The sequence below is a fragment of the Diabrotica virgifera genome, chromosome 1 (genome assembly GCF_917563875.1).
Source record: "Diabrotica virgifera virgifera chromosome 1, PGI_DIABVI_V3a".
NCBI classification, from domain to species: domain Eukaryota; kingdom Metazoa; phylum Arthropoda; class Insecta; order Coleoptera; family Chrysomelidae; genus Diabrotica; species Diabrotica virgifera.
Genome location: NC_065443.1, coordinates 54,965,480 through 54,990,489, shown reverse-complemented (window position 1 = coordinate 54,990,489; position 25,010 = coordinate 54,965,480). Strand labels below are relative to the sequence as shown.

Genomic DNA, 25,010 nt, shown 5'->3' with positions numbered 1-25,010 from the left:
TTTGTTATGATATTTGAACATAGCCACTTTGCACGACGCAAGTGATTGCGAAATTTATTAGTCGTTATACGGGCTCCGATACCTACCTTGAACCTACCAAAATACATCAGTAGTATGTACAGTGGAACCTCGATAACTCGGATTAATCGGGACCGCGGCCGATCCGGGTTATCGAAAATCCGGGTTAGCCGGATAATATAGTAAAAATTAATAAAATACGGTATACTTACAAATAAACTCCGTTATAATTGAAATAACATTAAATATATCTATGCAAAGTCACAGTACACATCTATATTACGTATATTAATTTGTATAGAGTATTGTTCATTTCTTGGTAAAAAACGTAGACAAAAAACATGCAAGCACAAATCTATCTGAAGCTCGATTACAGAACGAAAGCGAAAAATACGACTGTAATACTACACACAATAAGGTCACAATCGGAACAATGTTATGTTATTTAAGAACAGTGGAGACTAAGACCATTGTTTAAAAAAGAATTTTTTAAATAGTCTTTTAGTCTTTTTTGAACAATGCTAAGACAGTTTGAAATAAATAAAGGAATACATGTGCCTGTTGTTTTCGATAATCCGAGACAATGACGTCACTCTGCCGCCGTATGCCATGAGTCATTTTTACTATCTTATATGTAGTACAAATTACACAGATACACATACACATTATCTCTCAAATATTATATTACATACATTTTTATTGTTGAAATGTTTTTCTGATGGAAATCGGTCCGGGTTAGCCGGACTTCCGGGTTATCGGGGGCCGACTTATCGGGGTTCCACTGTAATACTTTTATTTACATAATTTGATTACCATCAAAATGTCTATCAATATTCACCTAATATATTGTTTTCTTACTCTATGTTTTGTTGTATTTTTTCAATTCTAAATCATTTCAATTCAAAATCAAAATAATTTGATTTACATAAGTTAAAAATGTCAAAAGGTTAATCTGTTTAGTTAGACGATCTTCGCACATAATGACAAGCTGTCTCTGTGGCGAAGTTTTAATGCGAGTGAATCCCAATACAACGCAAATACCAGCCGCGTGGTAAGTTGGTTCGAATCCCAATAGTAACTTTTATTTTTTTATTTTTTTTTATACATTTTATGATTGTAAGTATATTTATTATATAATTTTATTTTCAGAAAATACGTATTTAGTTAAAAAAATTTCGACAATTTCGAAATTTTACGACAATTAATGTTCAGAAATCATTTGTGGCATTTTTAATGTGTTTGTGTGTGTTTTATTTTTTTATTATTTTAATTTTTGGCACTGTTTTAATAAAAATGTTTGAGAAGTAGTAAGTATAAATTAATTTAATATTTAAATAAAATATAAATAAAAAGTATATTAATTTCGTTTATAATCATATAATCATATAATAGAAGTATAACTTCTTACGTGCGTACAAAGTACACACACAGTCTTTTTTATTAATTTTACGGAAAAAATTATTCTTCATAAAGTGCTTTGCATAGTCTAAAAACTAAACTGCAACCAAATATAAAATTGTGTCAATCTTATGAGTATCCAAAATATGAATTTCGATAAAGGGTACCTTATTACTCATTATTATGAAAAGTTGTTTGCAATTAATTAAAAACTGTTTTAATATGCAATTACATCCTTTTAATTGAAATTTTTTTTCTCAAATTACAGATACCCAACGCCTTTTTCATTTATTAGATACGAATATGCGATAATTAACTGTTTTATTGTTATTGATTAATTAATTAATAGATAATAATAAAAGAGTTATCACATTATTTCTAATAAATGAAAAGGGCGTTGTTGAAAAGTACAATTAATGTACGATAAAAAGTTCTTTTGATATGAACAATTTGACGTCATACTTGTATTCTATAAATGTACTAAATAAATTGTAAACCTTCTAACTGTATTACGCCAATGACCCTTTGGGGTTGAGACATAAATAAATGAAAAAAAAGTTCTTTCTAAAAAGCTTTGCATGGTTGCATCTAAGATGCAACCATCAAATTCTATCAAATTTTTTTCAATTTTATATGAGATATATGTAAAAAATATGAGTTTCGGTCAAAAGCAAAGTGCCTTTCTAGATCGCAATATATTTCAATTAGAAGGATGTAATTGCATATTGCATATAGAAACATAGTTTTTAATTCTGAACAACTTTTCATAACAACTTTTCAATATTGTGAAAACTAAACGTACTTTGCTCTTGACCGAAATTAATATTTTTCGACATACTTCGTATAAGATTCATAAATTTGATATTTGATCTTGATGGTTGCATTCTGAGTTCTAGACAATGCAGAACTTTTTATGAAGAATAACTTTTTCTCGTAAAATTAATAATAAAACATCTCCCATATATGGTTCCTAGTTATGTATGTATGTATAAAATTTGTTTAAAAATTTTGAAATGACAAAATATTATTGTGTATTTACTTAAATGTATATTTTTAATTTAATATGCAGGGTGCTTCATTAATAATGCAAAAAATTTAAGGGGAAAGGCGGAAAATGTCGCCTGTCAAAATTTTCAATGTGTTTTAAATGTATTCATTTTTTTTTCGAATCCTGAGAAAACTAATAAGTATTTTTAAAAAAATTAAACGCAGAATGAAAGATAACGTTATTGCAAAGGGCCGACAGTCTTAAAAATAAAATTAAAATTAAAGTCCCTTAAAATAAATAAAAAGTTTCTTTTGAATTAAATATTTGCAATTATTAAAAATCACACTAAATTTTCCCTTTTATTTTCACCCCTGTAACTTATTAAAATCAACATTATAGAAGTTTTCAGGGACTTTCGGCCTCAGTAATAATGTAGTTTTTCAGTATGGGTTTAAATTGTTCAAAAATAATTATTAGTTTTATACGGGATAAGTGGGGAGGAACGCACCAAACTTTAAGACTGTATAATATACGTAAAAGTAATCCAAAATAACTCATATGTTGTTATTCGATTTTCATTTGTTTCCGAGATACGGAGTGTTAAGATATTTCTTACAAACTGACGATTTATTTATTGCTCTAAAACCGGTTGAGGTGTGCAAACGAAATTTGCTGGGTTTTAAGACATAGTTATTGCGCATGTTTTGACATACAACTAAGAAATTTATATTCACCATTGGCGCGCGTACGGGTAATAGTCTGAAATTTTTTAAAGATAAAAATGGTACGCCACTGAAATATTTCAAATTAAAAATCTTTCTTGAATTCCTCGTTCAGTTTGTGATAAAAAATCTATCTTCCCTTTTTTTCATGCGACGCTTCGTTTTCATGCAAAAAATAAAACATCTTAACGCTTACAAAGTTGTCGACGAAGTTTCTAAATGAATGTGTAGAAACTTATTTCGAATGCTTTGTAAGCGTTAAGATATTTCATTTTTTGCATGAAAACGAAGCGTCGTATGAACAAACATGAAAATATATTGTTTGTCAGAAATTAAACAGCGAATTCAAAAATAATTTTTAATTTGAAATATTTCAGTGGCGTACCATTTTTATCTTTAAAAAATTTTAGACTATTACCCGTACGCGCGTCAATGGTGAATATAAAATTCTTAATTGTGTATCAAAACATGTGCACCAACTGTGTCTTAAAGCCCACCAAATATCATTTGCACGCCTCAACCGGTTTTAGAGCAATAAATAAATCGTCAGTTTCTAAGAAAAATTTTAACACCCCGTTATCTCGCAAACAAATGAAAATCGAATAACGACATATGAGTTATTTTTTATTATTTTTACGTATATTATACAGTCTTAAAGTTTGGTGCGTTCCTCCCCACTCACACTGTATAGTAGATTTAAAGGGCGCCAAAATATGTCCCGCACGCGGGCGCCAATCAGCCTTGCGGGGGCCCTGCGTGTAACTATCTTAAATCGCCTTGTCAAGGTAATTTTTTTAACGTTAATTATAATAGTACCTTTCCTGACTTGAATATTTAACAGAATTATCTACTCTCCCTATGATTATAATTTAAGTATAAAACGGAAGCGATTATTCTGTTAATAATAGAAGATTTGTATGCGTGCTTTGAAGATGTTATCAAATAATAACTTTATTGTTCGTCGTAATAGTTTGAGTCACGAGAAAGTAAATGAAACAATATTCTTTTTTAACAGAATAGAAAAAATCTATTAGAATAGAATATGTAAATATGCTTTTTTGTCACTGAAAAGGACACTGCACACATCTTATGGAAAATATAATGTCACTAAAATGAAATAAAATTTACATAAATAGATTCGTCCCGAAATTTCAATCATTTGATACTATTGCGCCAACTCTGAATTTAGGTTAATTAGGGCGTTGATTGTAATTAAAATTTATCAAAATCGCGTTTTGAAGTCTATAAAACTGGCATTCATAAATAATATTAGTCTAGCAGCTATTGAATACAGTCTATTCACCATTAGCTTAAGCAGATTGGAGGCGGTACAACTGACCAATTTATACCTACTTTATTACCGTAAAATCGGGTTACTTTGACCGCTGAGGTGAATGTGACCGAAAACAGTCTATTCACCATTAGCTTAAGCAGATTTGAGGCGGTAAAACTGACCATTTTACCTACTTTATTAGGTATGAATAATAATAGGATAAGATAAGAGTAAGCATCTGCCTTAATCCCTCAGAAAGATTCATGGAGTAAGCGAATTACAAAATCTTTTTTGTCTTTTTGACACACGTACATTCCCATTTGATTTTAGATTTATTTTTATCAATTTACGCTCTTATTATTTACAATACAGAGTTGGCGCAATGATAAGAAATGATCGTAAATTCGGGACGAATTTATTCACGTAAATTTTATTTCGTTTGAGTGACATTATATTTTCCATAAGATGTGTGCGGTGTCCTTTTACAATTTTATGGTTTAAGCTTAGATACATAATATGTAGAGTCAGAAAATAACAATACAATTTACTGAAATTAGATAAATCGTAAATATTACAAAATAAAAGATCATGCAAGTAAAACAAAAACAATTTATATAGCCCAATAAATGATCGTGAAAACCGACGATACTGTGTAATTTTCAGGGTCACCACCGAATTGTATGAAAATTTGGATGTAGGTTCTACTAACCCTCCACTTCAAAGTTGAACTTGTACCGTTGGTTGCTTTTACTTGGGGGGTGAATGTCACCTCTTCTCGGGGTTGAAAAAATAAACGTTTAAAATAAGTCCAGAAATGGATAAACTGACCAAGTCTAAGCAATTTTGGTTCTATAGAGTTTTTTTAACTTAATCAATACTTTTTGAGTTATTTGCAAGTGAAACTGTTGATTTTTCATAAAAAAACACGTTTTCAGGTGGCTTTTCTTGTTCTTAGCAATGTATTTTGCCAAAAAAAAAACAAAAAATGGTGTATTCATGATGTCTCTAGACCCAGTTTAAACAAACATGGAGCTCATGAAAAATACGTTCTTATTCGTCAAATTCCAAATCGAATAATTCAACGTCGAATTAACAAAAAATGAAGCACTATTCTTTAAAAACTCATTAAAAATTATTTAAAGTATTTTAGAAAAGCTTTATTTTTATTTTCTACAGAAGTTTCTAGGATCAAAACTAAGCGAGTTACGCTCAAAATATTTTTTTTGTTAAAAAAATCGTGAACATTTCCCCTATTTAGCACCCCAAATGAAATTATTCCTTCCAGCTTTATTATTTACTTTACTTATGTATTTTTTATATGATCTGTAAGTTTCACCAGTTCAATGTAATTATTTTTGAAAGGGTTGTAGTTGAAAAGACTTGAACGAGTAACTAATCACGAGTGTATGCAAACTTTGAACAGCCATATTTGACAAATTGTCTTACAGATAAACAAATAAAACCAAAATATATTTCCACGATTTTTTTTATCAAAAAAAAGGAGCCAACTTTATTTTGTACGCTTTAAAAAAGTTTTAAAGTTTTCCCGAAAAGTGCTTCATTTTTTGGTTATTTCACGTTGAAATATTTGTTTTGGAATTTGACGAATAATAACGTATTTTCATGAGCTCTAATTTTGCTTTTACTGGATTTTTAAATATCATGAGTACACCTTTTTTTTCGACTTTTTATAAGCTACATTTTGACTAATAATATTTTTTTGATAAAATACTTACTTTGTGAGTTAACGTGAGTAACTCGATATCTGCCTTTTATTTCTGTAAATTTCATATATTCGAGCATTCAACCACTTCCTATTTTAATATTATTCGTACTTAATGAAGAAATAATAAATAATATTGTCCTTTTCATGAGCATTTTTCAGTGCGTAACAAATGATAGGAAAAAGGGTAAGTCCGTGATAATACACATTTATGACATTTATTCTAACATGACATTTTAGTTAAATCTGACAGTTGTCACATTTTATTTTCAATTTGGAATAAAAACAAATCAAATGTGTTTCTTGTATTTATAAAATGGTATTTTCTTTGATTTGTATAGTCTTATAAATTATACAGATTATATTTGTAATATTATCTAATTAAAAAAAAATTATTTTTTTATTATGGCGCCATCTATCGACAACTAGGATAATCACCGAACTAGAATAATTACCAAAGTAACCACCGACGTGCCTTTTTTCTGTCATATACAATTTAATACGTTAGAAAGAAATCGAAAAACTGTGACGCACTGAAAGATGATCATGAGAAAAAGAATAAGATAATACTTACATGATAAAGTTACGGGCATTTTACCAGTATATACTGTGAGTAAAAGAGTACCATACAAATATACATAATTTGCTAAAACTGTATCCGCGGCACTTCCAACGTTTCTATACAAATAGCCAAAGATCAGACCAATAACAATGTGGGCCAATACTCTGTTCAGCGATGGACCCTATAAATAAAAAAAAACGAAAATATTTACATTTTAATACCAACACAGGTACAAGTCATAAAATAAGTGTTGTATTTAGTCTTAGATATCTTCGGAGACTAAAAAAAAGAATTATCTGCCAGAATTTTACAACCGTCTAAATAAAAAAAGAATGCACATTATCAAAAATCAATCTAATTTCAATACCAACCACTCCAAAACAAACACAAATTATACCTTACAATAATAATGGTAATGTCACCGACTCAAATAATCTCTACCACAAATTAATGGATTCTCCGAACATATATGGAAAATGTTATTAGCTACACTACTATCGATTTACAGCGTTTTCTGACGCCTTCCGACGTACCATATGAGTTGTTTTGTTTTTATGTCATCAATTATTGTATGTGTGACTCCCAACATTTCTCGTATTCTCTCATTTGGTATCCGATCTCTTCTTGATTTGCCTGCTTCTCTTCTCCAGAAGTCCATTTCTGTTACCAGTAACATTTTCTCTCTTCTTTATTTTAGTGGCCAAACTTCACTGCCATATTATGTGATTATACTCTTAAGTATGGTATTGTGTATGAGTTGTTTGTTCGCCCTAGATATTGTTTGGTCCCACAGAATGCCGTTCATCATGGATATGGCTTTTCTACCCTGTATGTCTTTTATAGCAGCATCGAGTATTCTATCTTGATTTATCTTCATGCCCAGGTACTTGTGTTCATCATAAGTCTACCCCATCGTCTAATGTAATGGACTGCTTTGTCCCTCCAATATAGATGGCTTCAGTTTTTTTAATGTTGACTTCGAGACCCCGTTTGTTATATTCTCCTATTCTATTATTCTATTAGCTTCCGTGTCATGTAACTCAAGTCCGAAAATGTTAGCAATAAAAATCATAAACAAGGTTACTAAAGATAATCAGTAGGATGTTGTTTATAAAGTAAATTGTAAAGACTGCAATTCAAAATATATTGGGCAAACACACCTATATATGCATAAAAGGGCTGTTGCGCTGTTGCGCACAAACATAGTGTACAAATCAACACATTAAACACTACAGCCTTAGCCAAACATTCTATAGAAAATAGCCATCCTTTTAACTTTACAAATGTTAAGATTTGTATCACAAAATTGTATCAAGAACAAGACGGATTTCAAGGATATCTACAATATACTCGTAGGTATATAACAAAATATTTTAAATACGACCCTTAACCAGTCGTCGATTTTAGGTATCACTAAAGTAAGCCGCACATTGGGACGCAGGTGACACAGGCGACACAGTGCAGAGCAGGTCAGAAAATATACGTGCCACGCAGTGTGAGGGCATATTTGAAAGCAGTCCTCTCGAAACTTTTGAAGTGCAAATAGCAAATATATTATTGTAACATAGAAAGAGACTTTTTTTATTTTAATTATGGCTTTGTTTCTGGACGGTTCCATGTCGGAGTCGGACGCATCATTTGAAGAAACAATTTTATTATCTTCTTCTTCACGTGCCATCTCCGCGATGGAGGTTGGCAATCATCAAGGTTCTTCTCCTTCCTACACTTCTGGATTTGCCTGGATTTTCCCCTGTATATTTTATGGATTTTCCCCGCATAATTTTATTATACAACATGTCAAAGAGGAAAAAATCATTTTGGGAAAGCAGCTATAGGTATGAAAAGGAGCTGTGAGCTTAGACTGTTTTTTAAATTATTTTCGGTTAAGCAGAAAATAATTTGATGAAGTACCCCAAGAAGCAATTGGACGTAATATTACGACGTCTTAACGTTGGATTAAATGTCCCAACGTTAATACGCGACGTTGCGACGACGGTCAGAAAACCGCTATTTGCACTTAAGTGGGGAATAGAAATACGGGTTGCCTCGACGTCCCCCTCTCGACTTCTCAGCTCGAGATATTTTATCGTCAAATTATGTTAGTTTTGTAGTCTTGTTTTCTCTACCACAGAAGTAAGGAGAACACACTTCATTTTTACCAAATAGGTTAATAATCTTGGAGGATATTAAATCATCAGAAACTAAGATGCATGACGGCCTGTTGATACTTATTTAAGTAGGTTCCTACTCTATTCAGAATATAACCTAAGTGACTTGTATAATTATTTTATTAATCATCTGCCTCATTGCATAATGCGGTCGAAAATTTACAAACGCAAGGAAGTGTACTGTTAAACTAGGTATAAAAATTGCTAAATACTGAAAGCGCCTCAGAAATTTACAGGTTAAATCGAACAAAACGGTAAAAATATAAATAACCATCGTAATTAAAAAAACATATTATTATGTCTAGACCCATACAAAATTATCCTTGATTTATATATAAACAAAATTCGTTAATTAAAATCAAATATTCATTAAAATCTAGCAAAAAAATTGTCAAACATTATGTTTCAAAAAACTGGCTGAACCATGGCGATCTTTCATTAATGGCGGATTTGACTCGCGACCTAAATTGCACTACATTTTAACTGATTTGGACAAGGACACCCCCTGCCGACCTTTAGTATAACCTATTTTTACCTTGCACACCTCGAATTTACCTATTGGTATACCTAATACGTCCTAAAGTAAGCGCAAAAAACCTGGTCTTGACGACAGACTCCCGACGACCGGTCGTCGTCGTGAACACGCCTTAATCTCACTCGATAAAACACCAACGTCCTCTGAACGTTGGCATCTATCCTAAAAAATACGTTGTAATTCCCGACGTTGAGTAGTCGTTGAAGTATGCCACTTAATTGCACTTATTCGACAGATAGGTTAAGACCGACGTCAGCTTAACGTCAAACCTTATCCCAATAATTGACGTCGTTATTCCCGATGTCGGTTGGTCATCAGATTATATTACTTATTAGCAGCAACGTTGGTCCATAGGAAAAACAGACGTTGTCCTTGGTTAAGTCTTATTGTGAACCAATTTTGTCCTTAAATTTAACGTCCCATTAGGACAAAATTGGTTGCAGGTCGTAAAATTGCTACTTGGGACATAATATAATACCATCGTAAAGAATAATTGTATGGCTTCTCACCACTTCAATTATTTGTTCATACATTTCCAATATACCCACACAAAATTTTACCAGAAACAAACAACTGCTCTGCACGTAGCGCAGGAAAGCCGGAAGACTGCGCTAGCAGGTTTACTGAAACACAGTTTTGTGCTACCCTATTCTGCATTCCAATTCGGAAAACAGAAACCTGTTCTGTCCTAATCTGCGTCGTCTTCGTCACCTGCGTTTCAATGTGCGGCCGGCCTAAGTTTTCGGCACAAACTAGCAAATAGTGCAGACGTAAATATAAATTGAGTTTAAAGCCATGGTTTGTTAGAACAGTGAGCGACGCACGGCATACGCGTACAGCAGAATCTGTTGTACTCGACGCACGGCAGATTTGACTGGGTCGGTTTGTTAGCATATTCATTCTGTCGCTCTCAAAATAGTTTCAGTTTGACGTTTGTTCTCACGAAGGGTATATTATGTACGTAGAAAAATGAATTCTGACAAAATCAAAGCAATCATTTTATTGCTCCTAGAAGAGGGGGCGGAAGAAGAGTTAATAATACTACATTTAAATAAAAGAAATAAAAATGTAAACGAAATGTTTTCATGTGCATTTAAATGAACAGTCGAAATAAGATTGTTTCAGAACGAGGAAAAATTTCGAGAATATTTTAGATTTAGACTGTCCATTGATTTATTTGAAACTGTATTACAATTTATAAGGGATGAAATTACTAAAAAACCTTACAACAGAAGACAACATCCGATTTCTGCAGAAGAAAAATTAAGCGTAACTTTGAAGTACCTAAGTTTTTTTTATTTAGAGAAAAAATAAAAATACAGTGTTTAAGTACAAAAAAGAAAACTTCTTAAAAATGTATATCATAAATGTATCTTACATTGCTGCATTGCTATAAATTGATTCTGGCGAAAATACAAACGAATGCACGCTCTGAGATCCTATATTGGGTTCCAAAAAATTTTTTGGTCACAAGAAATATTTGTTATGTATAGAAACCAATGTTATGAATAGAACCAATTCATATACCTAATTAATTTGCAGCCAGCTCAGTTTCATATCGCGAAACAATATTCATGAGTTCAGCTTTAATTCTTGCCTTTTCAATCGTAAGAAATTTAGATACTGTGGAAGCCACACTTTCAAAAAACACGTGTATAGAAGGATCACCTGATTTTTGAGCCAATTTCGATGATGTTTCCGACAAGTTTTTTAATCAAAGCGGTTCGTTCCTCTCGTCCCATTTTTAATTCACTCATTAATGAGAAATTTCTGTTTTTAGACATTGACTGTTTTCGATTAGGAGACTCCTTGTCAGACTGAAATGTAAATGTCCGAAATTTCTTGGAAATTTATGTGGAAGTTATTGACCATTTGTATTTTATATTACCATTACATTGACCAAAATCGTTTCGAAGTAAAGAGACTTAAAAAGTGTATATTTCTGGCTCCTGGCGACAGGAACCAGGAGTAATAAATCGTATAATACAATAGTAATAGAAATTAGATGTTCGCTTCCCGTGAAGCATATGGTGTCTTTGAAGGGCACTACTGAAAGGTTTATAGTATCTTTTGTTAAAGGCAACCTGCTTTTCTCTTTGAATATTTACCCAAAGTATTGACCTGAAAACAGGTCAATTAACAGAGAACTGTACATATTTAAAAATATGAAAATAGAATATTAATAAATAATATATTTAATCAAAGCATACTTTAATAGTGATCAGGGATCTGTATAATATGGCAAGAAAAAAATTGTGTTATGTGTTGAATAATAACGATACACTTTATTTTGTACCAACGTTGTTTTATTATAATGCATGCCTCAGTTTAATAAATAATAGTAATAATACCAATTAATTTAAATACCAATTAAATACTAATAATATAAATTTAATACAAGTGACTTTTTCATTTACTTTGTGCAATTTAAAATATATCAAATCATCTAAACTTATTTTTGTTTGCATGAAATTAGTTTACCACCATATTGTACACCGTGAGTTCAGCTGAACGTTTGCGTCCAAATCAAACCCCAGTTGATTCCAGCGCACACCGTCGACGTACACTCAGGGTTGTTAACAACGGAACTGAATATTTCCGTAGAGGGCGCTTCAAAAATCCGTAGAAATCCGTAGTGCAGAAACCTGACAGAAAATGACACTTGGCAGACCAAAAAAAGAAGAAGAATGACACTTGACAGACAAAAAGAAGAAGAATAATGCTTGACAGACCAAAAAAAGAAGAAGAATGACACTTGACAGACCAAAAAGAAGAATAATGACACTTTATACACCAAAAAAGAAGAAGAATGGCACTTGACAGACCAAAAAAGAAGAAGAATGGTACTTGATAGACCAAAAAAGAAGAAGAATGACACTTTAAGAGTAAAAAAATCCTCATTTTAGCTTTTTGATGGCTGCAGCTGAAAAATCCGTAGAAATGTGGTTATCTGAAATTCCGAAATAATATCGAAAATCCGTAGATCTACGGAAAAATCCGTAGAGTTAACAACCCTGCGTACACTGCTGTCGGTCTACAGAGCGCGCAACTCAGCAGAACCTAACAATCCGTTACATACAGAAGCCATTCCTTTGATTTGGACTGACGTGCGCGGCGTTCGACTGACTGTGAGTTGTGCGTCGCTCACTGTTCTAACAAACCGTGGCTTAAGTGTCGTTTATATACTTAAAGTTCTTATTGAATATGGCGAAGATAGCGGAAACGTTTAAGCACTAATAACGTGTTTGATTTATAACAGAGCGGCAAATCCATGAATTAAAAATTTTCTATTATTTTACCGCTTTTTAAATAATTATGTCCCCTTATCTCGATTATAAGAAAATTAAAAATTAGGAAACGCAACAAATACTCATTGGTGTATGTAGTCAGTGCCGGTTTATGCACTGGGCGCTTGGGGCGGGCGCCCAGGGGCCCGGGCCCCGGAGGGGCCCGTACAGACCCGTTCCTTTTACTAATAAAAAAGTAAAGTCCGCTAAATAATCTACGTATTTTCCAAAATAGAAAAAAAAAACGACGAAATACCTGCGATTTTGAATTGGCCTTTCGAAATGGTCGAAACTTTTAAACCAAAAAGTGATTTCTTAGAACCTTATAAAAACATGTTTGAAGATGAAGAAAAAGCTTATTATAGAAGATTAAATAAAAGCAACTTTTATAGAGGAAAGCCCAATGGAGGCAAAGAAAAGAGAGATTAGCTAATATACGGCGCAAGTGTTAAAGCTGTTTATTGTTACCCGTGCAAATTATTTTCAATTGAAAAAATAGTTTAACTGAGTTTGGATGGACCCACTGGAAACATTTGAATATTTTGCTAAAATCTCACGAAGAAAGTAAATTTCATCTGAACTCTATGGTTACATTAATAACAAGATCATCATTGATTGGAGTTATAGACGCTGTCCTGGAAGAGCAAGTAAAATGCGAAGCTAACTATTGGATAAACGTCCTAAGAAGAGTTGTTGTCACTACTAAATGACTTGCTTCTCAAGGACTAGCTTTCCATTGATGCAATGAGGATTAAACGAGTCGTCATAAAGGAAATTACAGTTGTCTTGTATACATGGCTAAATTTGACTACTTCTTAGCTGAGCATTTATAACGGAATGCGAATAACTAAAAGGTTCAGTTAGCTATCTGTCTCACCAAATTTGCAATTAATTTTTTAAAGTAATGAAATCAAAGCTTGTAGAAACTTTTGACGCTGTAAATGCTTTAGTTAAAAACTAGGGATCCATCAAACTTATATTTTCCAGTTAAGCAATAACAGAGACGAAAAATTAGCAATTAAAAATGAAGCCAAGACAATGCAGAATAAAATCTTTGAGACAGCTCTATTGACACTGATTTGGACAAAAACTTTGGAACTAGTTAATGCAAAAGCAATACGTGAACGTGAAGAAACTGTGGACTTAAACGTGTCCATTGGAGTAGAAATAATGGCATCTATTTTGAGATTTCTTAGAGACGTAAGAAATATGTCAAGCGAAATTGAACTAGAAGCCAAAAATATTTTTTTTGCGAAGACTAGGATATATGCTACAAAGATGTTACATCAGCTGTTGGATGATTTTCTACGCTAGATAAAGAAGCAGTCAAGACGTCAATTAATACTTTATATGTGAAATATAAAAAAATATGATGATGAAACCAAAGAGAACTTGCATAATGCAATTACCCATTCTATAATATTATGCCAGAAGTTAAATAAACATTTATAAAATTTGGTATCATCCAGGATGTAAATATTGTACTTAAAGGTAACATTTCCCAATATTTTACCTTTACTGCAAATTACTTTCACGATACCAACTTCTAATGCGGTCTTTTTCGGCTTTAAAAAGAATAAAAATATATTTAACGCCAAATTTGGGTCAAGAAAATCATAGACGCATATCACTATTGTATTATAGAAAATGAAGACCTGGAGCAACTGAATTGTGATAGTATCATCTGACAGATTGCTAAAATGCCTAATTAAGCAAAAAAGTGATCTAATTTTTGTGATATGTATTTTTTAGAATATATTTTTTTCTTTGTCATGTGTTGTTTTGTGCAACTTTCTGTTTTTTCTTATACCTTTTTAAATGTATTTTTTGGAATATTTTTACGTTTGCTATTCTTCTTGTTTGCTAAAAATTGTGTATGGATTTTAGGGGTATAAATACATGAATGTGTTTTCTTGTAAAAAAATCTGACAACGAATAGCAAGTAAGAGGGCCCCTAAATATTCAGCGCCCAGGGCCCGAAGTTAGGTTAAACCGGCACTGTATGTAGTCCTTGACACTCAAAAGTTTTACCACTTAAAATTCAGACCGAATAAAATGCAATCATTTTTATGGTACTTACGTAACATCTCTTTATTATCAGCAGATTCCTCTTATACAATAACAAAAACTGCATAATGATTGCTGCGGGCACTGCTTTCGTTTCGTCGGAATAGAGACCTACTTTTTTTTCCTCGAAGAGATCTCTCCCTGAAATAAAACAATGCGAAACATGATGAATGATGTCGTAAAATATGCAATATTTTATTGTTGAATTAAGTATTTAAAGTGTGTTTTTAGTTTTTAATAGAACAGGGCATTTAGGAAAAAATAAATCGATTTTTAAATACAGCACCTATACTCAAGGGAAATAAGGCAAAAATGTACCATTTTCGGGACACTTCACCAGCCAGGTTGCAAATGGATTTTTTGGATACTATGTACCTAATACATTATAAATACAAAAATGCCCGTCACAGTTCGGACTAGAAATTTAGTTATTAACAAATAAGGCTCAAAAATGGAAGTTTTTTCGTTTAAATCGCTACAGGTAAAAATAGGGTAATTCAATATATTATTTAGAATGTTCAGCTTTCAGTAGAAAAGCAAAGGTTTAAAATGGAAGTTTTTGAATTTTGGTCCGATTATTTGTTGCTTCGGAAATTGCAAAATAAAACTAAAATTTCGAAAATAAAAAAATTGCTATAACTTTTGCAAAAATGAACTTAAGACTTTAATATTGCATGAAGAGTTGAGTCAAACAGTCCGTAGAATGCAAAAAAATTTCAAGACGATTCGTCAATTAGTTCAAATTTTATTCAATTTGTATAAAAAAAAACCTTTTCTTTGCAATACTATTGTTTAGAAAATAATAATGATACAGCAATTTTGTGAAAAGCTTATGAAAACAGAATATGAAATCCCGAGTATGAAAAAAAGTTGATTAATAGCAAGCTGAAAATTTGTTAATAGCTTAAGGGTGTCTAGTCGGATAAACTTTGATATATGGGAACACTGAAACAGGGGCAGTTTTAATTGTGGAACAGGTTAAAAATTTGGAACGGTCAGACCACGAAAACGGCACATTTATTTTGTCCGACAGAATAGACTTAAACTCTCCAAACAGAGATTAAACCCTCATGCAAAAATCAGACTGCTATTTATCACCTGTCATAATTCCTGTCATTTGACATATTCTACATGTTCCACTCATTAAAACGCCCATTTGGTGATAAACAGCACTGTGATTTTTGCATGAGAGTTTAATCTCTGATCGGAGAGTTTAAGTCTGTTCTGTCATACAAAATACATGTGCCGTTTTCGTGGTCTGACCGTTCCAAATTTTTAAAATGTTCCACAGTTAAAACTTCCCCTGTTCCAGTGTTCCCATATATCAAAGTTTGTCCGACTAGACACCCTTAAGCTATTAACAAATTTTCAGCTTGCTATTAATCAACTGTTTTCATACGCGGGATCCAGACCTATTATGTTTTCACAGTGCTTAAAAAAATTAATAAAAAGTCATTTTTATCATTCCGAAAATATTTTAGTAAAGTAGAGTCATTTTTGGCTTATAAACAATTTGAATAATTTTGTTAATATTGACTGCAGACTAAATCTACTTTAGGATTTGAAAAGCTGGTATTTTTACATGAATGGTTAAAAAAAACATTTGCCTAGGTTAATTACGGTCAAAGTTAGCCACTTTTTTTTATTGAATTCACAGCTACTTTGTTTATAAAAATTAAGAAACCTAACTAGCGCTATTTTGAAGTTCAAGATATATGTTTTGTGTAAAAGTTTGAGTAAACTTTGAACTTGAACAGAGTGGTTAATAAAGCTTTAAAAATTAAGTCCTAACGAAACAGACTCGTGGTCAGTGGAGGGGAATTATTAAAATCCGTGCACTCAAAAAATGCAATCGATTTTTCAATGTTATGTCGCGATTAATATCTCCGGAGTTTGTTGATGGATTTTAATCATTATTTGTAAGTACTTGTAGTCTTGTAGAGTATGTTATGTACATATCCCCACCTAACAATACAAAATGTCACTCAGGGATATGAAAAATAGATTACGACCGATTCTAAGACCTACCGAGTATACATATACAATTTCATAAAAATCGGTCAATATTTGAGTATGATGAGTTGCAATATTTGAGTTGCTCCAAGTGATACTGGTATCATCAGCAAAAAAAAAAGATTTTTCCATCGATTTTTAAACTAGTGATGTCATTAATAAAAATAAGGAAAAGTAGAGGACCCAATACTGAACCTTGAGGTATCCCACATACAATGTTTTTGAGACTAGAGTCTGTATCATTTGCTCTAACCAGTTGTTTCCTATCCTTCAAGTAAGATTGGAACCAATTTAAAGAAATACCTAGAATTCCGTAGAAATTTAGTTTTTTATCAAAATGTTGTGATTTACACAATCAAAAGCTTTGGCGTATTCACAAAAAACGGTAGCAGTGTGAAGATTATTGTTCAGTGCTTGATAAACCTCATGTATTACAGAAAACATGCATCAGTGGTGCATTTATTATTTTACCCGATTTTTATTTACCCGGTATTTATATGCCCGGTTACTGCATGTTCAACGTCGTGATAAAAATCAATCAATATAAGAAAAAACTTTTAGCACACAAATAAATTATATTAATGATTAATATTTGTAAGAATTTAAACAAAAAAAGTTGAAAAATTTCTATTTAAGATTTCCTACCTTTTAAGTCATCGTTTTCACCACTTTCCATACTTTTATATTGATACGATTTGACACTATCTGCCAATTTGTTAATATTTGCATTGTGATCTCCGATTGATACTTCTATTACTAAAAACAAAAAATACGTCGTAATAAAAAATAAGAAATACTTCACTAAGGTTTGTTTAATTATAGATATATAAAATTCCATTTAATAATATTTTATAAAATTTATAAAATATTATTAGATGGAAAAAATATAACACAAAAGATGTGGTATTTTGATGACAATCAAAATACCACAATAAACATAGATGGAATGAGAACAAAAGTTTTGAAGACCATATACCTAGTTTTAAGTAAATTAAACATTACACAATTATATGGTAGAAACGTTTTTGGAAATAGAAAGGAAAAACAATTTCAAGGAAAAATATTCAACGGTAGCCAATTTTTACAGACACCAAAAAAATGGAATATGTGGTGGACATCAAAATTCGTCATTGAATTATGTTAAATAAAAAATTAAAAAAGATGTTATTAGCTTATGAGTTTGTCGAGGTACACTGCCGAGTTTTTTTCGTTTTAGCGATATTTGAGTTTTTGATATTACTCAGAAATCAAGACAACGAAAATCAACGAAAAAAGGTAAAAATCAACATATTACAAAAAATAACCATAAAACAAAAAATATCTTAAGAGCGTTACCCCACGAAATGTCTAAGAAAATGTATACAACATTTCAGTGGGATCGGTCAAGTACTCTTTGAGTTGCAATGTCCACCGCCTTTGAAAAACGCAGTTTTGAGAACAACTAAAGTTTGATCAACTTTTACGTTCAATTTGTTTTTTGTCTGCCAAATCGTGAAGTAATGCACACCGGAATATATTTTTGAATCGCGGAGTAACCAGCAACGTTAACTAAACAAAGTTAATTAACATGTTTTTTAGTTAATGGGGTATGATTTGAAAATTTTGAAATTTCGGTTTTTTTATTATTTTAAATGAAAGTACAATATAACTTCAAAAATACTTTCTGAAAATTATCGATTTATCTGAGCAAAATTACTGTACAGCATGTTGAATACCCCTACCTTCGACTCACTTGCGCTCCAGCGCGCTTGAGTGTGGTAAGAAACGTTAAACCGCTGTTTCCCTTCCCTTCTCTTTTGTAAATTACTCCGCTATTCAAAAACATATTCGGGTGTGCATCAGTTTAAGATTTGACAGATAAAAAGAAATTGAAAATATAAGTTGTCAAGATCAATCCACCTGAAATGTTGCCATATATGTTCTTTAGACATGAGGTAACGCTGTTAGAGATATTTTTTATGCAAAAAATAAGCATAAAACAAAAAATATCTCGAGAGCGTTACCTCACGAATAGTCTACGAAAAATATATGTTCATTTTCACAGCTTTTGCAAAAATTTTGACTTTTTCACTTTTGAGTGACACCAAAAAGTCAATTCGTTAAAACTAAAAAAATGTCGAAACATTTGATTTAGATAAAGAAAATTAAAAAATAAGTGTGTAAAAATCCTGCATTTTTTGTCATTATCAATAAGAAAGGGAATAGTGAAGATGGTATCATAGCGAGAATAAATAATAGTAGTGTAAAAGTAAATAAAAATGAACATATTTGTAGTATTCTAAGTATTGTACAAGTTGCTACATTATACACTTAGGAGATTTGGGAGGTTAGTAAAGATAATAAAAACAAACTAATGACGACAGAGATGGACTATTTAAGACGAAGTTTTAGTAAATTATCGAAGACAGAGTCAGAAGATTGGGAAACAACAGTTGACACGTAACGAGAATATCAGGAGGACCGATGGTCCCGAAGAGTATTAGAATGGATTTCCCTGGAAAAGAGAGGACGTCCTCGAAGAAATTAACGTAACGATATCGATAATTGCTTCATAATAGCAAGAAAAGTAAAAGAGTTAACAAAACCAGATTACATTCCAATACTCAGTTTGAACACACCACCTATAGTGCACCTGACGAGATTTGATATTAACTGAAACACGTGTAGAGGATTGGTGGAGTTCGAATTGAATTGAAATGCAGTCGTCTATTTTAATTTTACCGTATTCTTTACATAAGAAACAAAAAAATAGCGTTTTAACGGTGAATTGTAGATGTATTCTAAGAAAAACGTTTCTCCTAACATCGTTCAATACCTTCTAATATTAAGCTATTTTTAAATATTATAATATTGGAATCTAATACTTACAGTAATCAGCTGGATTGTGGTACGGGGGACATTTTAGATTGAGTTTTTCGAAATATGGTACTACATCGCTAACCCTTCCATCATATATGCATTTTCCTTCAGAGAGAGCATAGAGTTTATCGAACATTTCGAATATTAACGCTGAAGGTTGATGAACAGTGGCTATTACGGTTCTTCCTTCTGAGGCGAGGTTTTTGAACAGAGACACGCATTGAGTACACGACAAACTGTCCAGGCCCCTGAAATAAGAAAAATATTTCTTAACATAGTTATATATAAGCCAAAATAAGGCAAAACGATGGCCACAAGTGATCTTTTAGACATTAGGAAATTGAAAGTGAAACACCATCGTTAACCCAATGATTACAGCTAAAATATTTTAATTGAATCGTTAAGGTATGAAATTTTTCACTAATTTTACTACAGTAATAATAATGTACAATCAGACTATTTGATAGGGTGGAGCGAAATTTTTTTTTCGTAATTCCCTAAAGCCTATGTGTGGAAAAGTTGCCTTTTACTACCAGTATTCACCAAAAAAAATCTCAGGTCAATCAACTTAAAACTTCTACTGCCCAAACCGCTTTGAAAATTGGAATTTTCCCTATATTTAAAAATATAATATAGAATATCTTATTATTGTCACTAATATCTTATGAATAATTATTACTGGATAATTACGTCAAGAAGGTATTACAAAACATTCCTAGAACCAAATAGCAACTCAATATAATGACCTTGAAACAATACTACATGCTCTTTGACACCGCATTGCGCCGGCTTAGCGCCAACGAGGCTAACAGGATTCCACGAACTCCGTCGCAATAAATCGGTTGTGGTCGTAGACCTACGTATCGTCTGCCCCCGCTGATTTTTGTTGTTGAAATATTTTAGCTGTTTGGCAGCATTAGAGCAGATAACGTATGTAAAAAATGTCTTTTACGCGACGTGATTCATTGTGCCCTGTGTTTGGTGTACCAAAACCATTTAAGAACAATGTGTTGCCGACCTACGCGGATATTATTAAATGTTACTTACAGTCGGAAAAATGAAAGAATACCCATGAACGAACATATAAAACACGCTGTATTTTCCTGTCACCGTGTCACACAAAAAATTGGCCAGCGCAAGTACATGTAATAATTATTGTTACATGGACTTGCACTGGACAATTTTCTTTGTGACACGGTGACAGGAAAATACAGCGTGTTTTATATGTTCGTTCATGGGTATTCTTTCATTTTTCCGACTGTATATCGTCGACAAGAAATTGTTGTACAACAAAGTAAACAAAGGCCTAGTTTCGCTGATGATGTCTGTTCCCGTTTAATAAAAGACTTGAAAAACTTGTGGCAGAAAAGTTCCATTTGTGTTGTATCAGACCAACAAATATTACATAAAATTCGAGAATACCACGGTAAATATCGTAACATAATGAAACGGCTAAAAAAGGACGGTAAACTTAATAATTCAAAACAGGTTGTTTTATTTAGAGCATTGGTCGAAAAGAAACTCTTTGATATATCTTTATGCAAATGTAAAGACTTTTTAAGAACGTGAATTTCTAACCGACCAAAGAACTTCGTGTAAAATGGTAATCGGTGGAGTTGATCAAAAAACTACAAAAGTACTCGAAAAGAGATGGAAGCGTAAAAGTAAAACCGAGGAAAGGAGAATCAGGCATGATGAATATGATGATCAATACAAAGAATCTTTAATTGGCAGAGTATACCAGTCAGTGTCATCTAATCTAGAAGAAGAGACTTCAAACAACAGTTCATCAGAAGAAAATGTCATTAAATTAGAAGACAGGGTCGATATACTCCTTCCACTTCTCAGATGAGAATAAAACTACCAAGTGTAGCACAGGCATGTGACAGAACGGGTGTTTCTGATAGGACGGCAGCAATTATTGTTGTTAGTGCAGCGTTAAAAGATATAGGAATAATTACTACAGAAGATTCATCAAAAATTGTCGACCGCAGCAAAATTCGTAGAGAAAGGGCAAAAGCTCGATTTGAGCTCAAGAGAAAAGATAAAGAAGACGGTTCTGAATTGGTATATGGAATATATTTTGATGGAAGAAAAGACCAAACGTTAGTTCAAACTAGTGAAGAAGGAAGTTTGTCCAAGAAAACGAAGATTGAGGAGCATATAGTCCTAGCTTCAGAACCAGGATCCAAATATATTGGTCATTTGACTCCTGCATCTGGCAATTCGCAAAGTATAAAGAAGAGCATTCTAGAATTTTTGGAGCATAATTTTGACGTTTCAAATTTGCAGGCTATAGGTTCTGATGGTACAGCAGTAAATACTGGTAATAAGAATGAAATTATTAGACAGCTTGAGCTTTCGCTGAACGGTGAACAGCCGTTCGCTGTTCAGCCGAAAACAGTGAGAGAATTAGGCCTTAGAAGATTATTGAAGTGTAGGAAAACAGCAAACCAACAAGAAATACGGGAATTCAAATTGCCATCTTTAAATTTTTATGCTGAAAACTACATCGATATGATTGACTGGCAGTCGACAACAATAACAGAACCTCCCCTGACAAAATGTATTTCCAATGAAGAACTAGAAGAAATGATTTTAGATGTTCCAGCTGAAATTGAAATTCTAAAATATCCATGCCACACGCAAGCAGTGGAAAGGTGCATCAAATTAGTAACAGAAGCGTCAGTTGCTGTATGTGGAAATACAGCAAGGGATGGATTTTAAGGGCACGATTTGCTTCTAGAGCTAGTTTGCCAGTATTCGAGACAAAAAGTCAATATCTTCAAGTTTTTAATGAACATTAATCACAAAAGTACAAAAAAGGGGTGGGAGGGCGGTGGAACTCGATATGCAGCTACCTCCACGCAGTGAGGTCTGGGTTATTTTCATCAAAAATTACGAATTTTTTATGGAAATAAGCGAAGAGCTGCATCACGGCTTTAAAAAATATTTATCTTTAATTTTTTACATTTCACGGTCAAATGGGCAGTAGAAGATGGCAATATTTTAAGCCACTTTTTTTTTCTAGAATAGACCATTATATTAGGCAACTTTTCCACATATAGGTCAATTGATTTAAGGATATTTTTTTTTCGAGCCAGTTTTCACTCCACCCTACATTTGATAGATCATGGATTTATGCACAGCAGATCAACGGATGAAACTTTTGTTATTAACTAGTATTAACAGCAAGTGAAGTAACTAGAAACGAAAAAGTATATTTTAAAATTTATATTTATAGTTGGTTACTTATTTCTTAGTTTATCAAATAGTAGCGTGCCTACAATGAATAAGGTTTGTTGATGAAAACGTTATTAAGCATTCAGAAGCATTTATGGCATGATTCGTAGGAATTCTTTGATAACCTATTGACGTATATCTTCTAAAGATACGGGAGGTGTTCTGTATATTTTACTTTTTAGGTGTCCCCACAAAAAAATCCAGTAGAGACAAATCTGGTGACCAAGGAAGCCATTCGAATCTGCCTCTCTACTCAATCTCCTGCCGTGGAAAATTTTGATCCAAAAATATTGACGAACAAGGAATAAGTAAAGCATTATGCGGGGAACGCCGTTCTCTTGAAAAATCAAAATGATCTTCATCATAATATTATCGATTGAGATTGCTGGGTATGCACCTCATGAAAAATCTTCAGATTGTAATCAGACCAATAACAGCAATAATGGTGACGATTTACAGACCATTTATGAATGAAAATAATTAAAGAAAATTACATTCATCGAAGGAAATAATTAAAGAAAAATAATTATGGGATGGTCAATGCTCGCTCACTGATTATTTCAGAAAACTATAATCAGTCATAATCATCCCCATTAAAATATATTCCCCCCATTATATAAGTTCCTGCACTAAGAGTATTTTAAATGGATGTAATTTGTTCGTCTCTAAAATTGCTTTGACCCTAATTAAAATTCATTTGATTATATGTAGATACAGCTGTTACTTGTCTCGTACTTAACATAGAAGCTAGTTGAACATTTCGTAATACTGTAAATTCACTAGTTTTGCCAGTTAAATTTTTTGACCAACTCCAACACATATTTCCTCCTGTTGTATTTATCTTGATATCGTTCTTTAAATTGCTGAGCTGTCATATTGACACATTTATTGTGCATAAAATACATCGAAACGCTAAATATCTACCCTTTCCAGAATGAAATAAACCATGGTAATAAATTTTCAAAGGATACAAATTACTGCTTATAGACCAGGGCGGGTCTGTTTTGAGGTGGATGTGAGAGGTGGCATTCGGATTTTTGCAGATAAAGTTAGGTGACAACTTCAATAATTATAATTGACTCATGCTCCTTGTCAAATATGCTCGGAACATTACTAAAAAAATTTAAATATTTAAAAATTTCGAAAAATATCGATTTTTTTCTACTTTCATTGCTTATTTACTTTAAAACTTTAAAACAATTCATTTTGGAACAAAGTCGTTGCGAAATAAAATAAAGATAATTGAATTTTGTATAATATACGACTGGTTAAAATGTCCTAAATTATTACCCTTTCTGCAAAATAGCAATAAATAGAAAATAAGGGGGCAAAAAGCCTGTTTTTATTCAATGTTTTTCAACCACTTTGGTTGCACTTCATAGTTCGCACAGAACCTTCATTGTTCGCTTAGAAAATTCTTACAATATACTTTTGAACCGTCCACTAAATTTCATTAAATTCGACTTAATAGATTTTGCATAATAATATTGCAATCTAGATTTTTTTTTAAAGTTTAAATTTTTTTAAAACTTTCTGATCAAAAAGTTGACAATTTAGAAGTTTGCTATTTTTTTACATATAAAGAGGTTCTCTACCTATCTATTACACTTTACAGAATAAAAATCGGATTATTTAAGCGGCCTCAGCACTGTTTTAAAATTATAAACAATGTTTCGGCTTATAAACAAATACAGTGAGGACGTTTGAGTTGGCATAAATTCATTTTCTTGAGAATGGGCGACTCTGGAGATAAATCCCGAAACAGATCGATTTTATTTTTAAATTATAATTTTTTGGCATAAATATCGTACTATGTGACGTCATCCATCTGGGTGTGATGACGTAATCTAAATATTTCAATTAATTTAATTCAAAACATTTTTTTTAATTCAAACCCTGTATAAATATTTATGTTAGTGTTTATATTAGCGAATACAAAATTGAATAGCTTTTCGATTGAGCTATCACAAAGTACCTATTCTCATTTAAAAAAATCATCGATTACGTCATCAGGCCCAGATGGATGACGTCACTAGTATGATATATATACCAATAAAATTAGAATTTAAAAATAACAATCGACCTGTTTCGGGATTTATCTCCAGAGACGCCTATTCTCGAGAAATAATTATTTATGTACCAAGTCAGTAAAGT

At 32.1% G+C, this 25,010-nt stretch overlaps 1 protein-coding gene across 1 annotated transcript in view; it reads right to left on the bottom strand.

Moving 5' to 3' along the window:
- LOC114328599 (ATP-binding cassette sub-family G member 1) overlaps positions 1-25,010 on the bottom strand; it is a gene marked incomplete in the record, with an annotated part of 266,280 nt that overhangs the window by 26,755 nt on the left and 214,515 nt on the right. Inside the window, 4 exon segments of the mRNA XM_050657211.1 lie at positions 6,697-6,865; positions 14,755-14,882; positions 17,400-17,510; positions 19,623-19,861. Of these exon segments, the coding sequence (XP_050513168.1) occupies positions 6,697-6,865; positions 14,755-14,882; positions 17,400-17,510; positions 19,623-19,861 (647 nt within the window).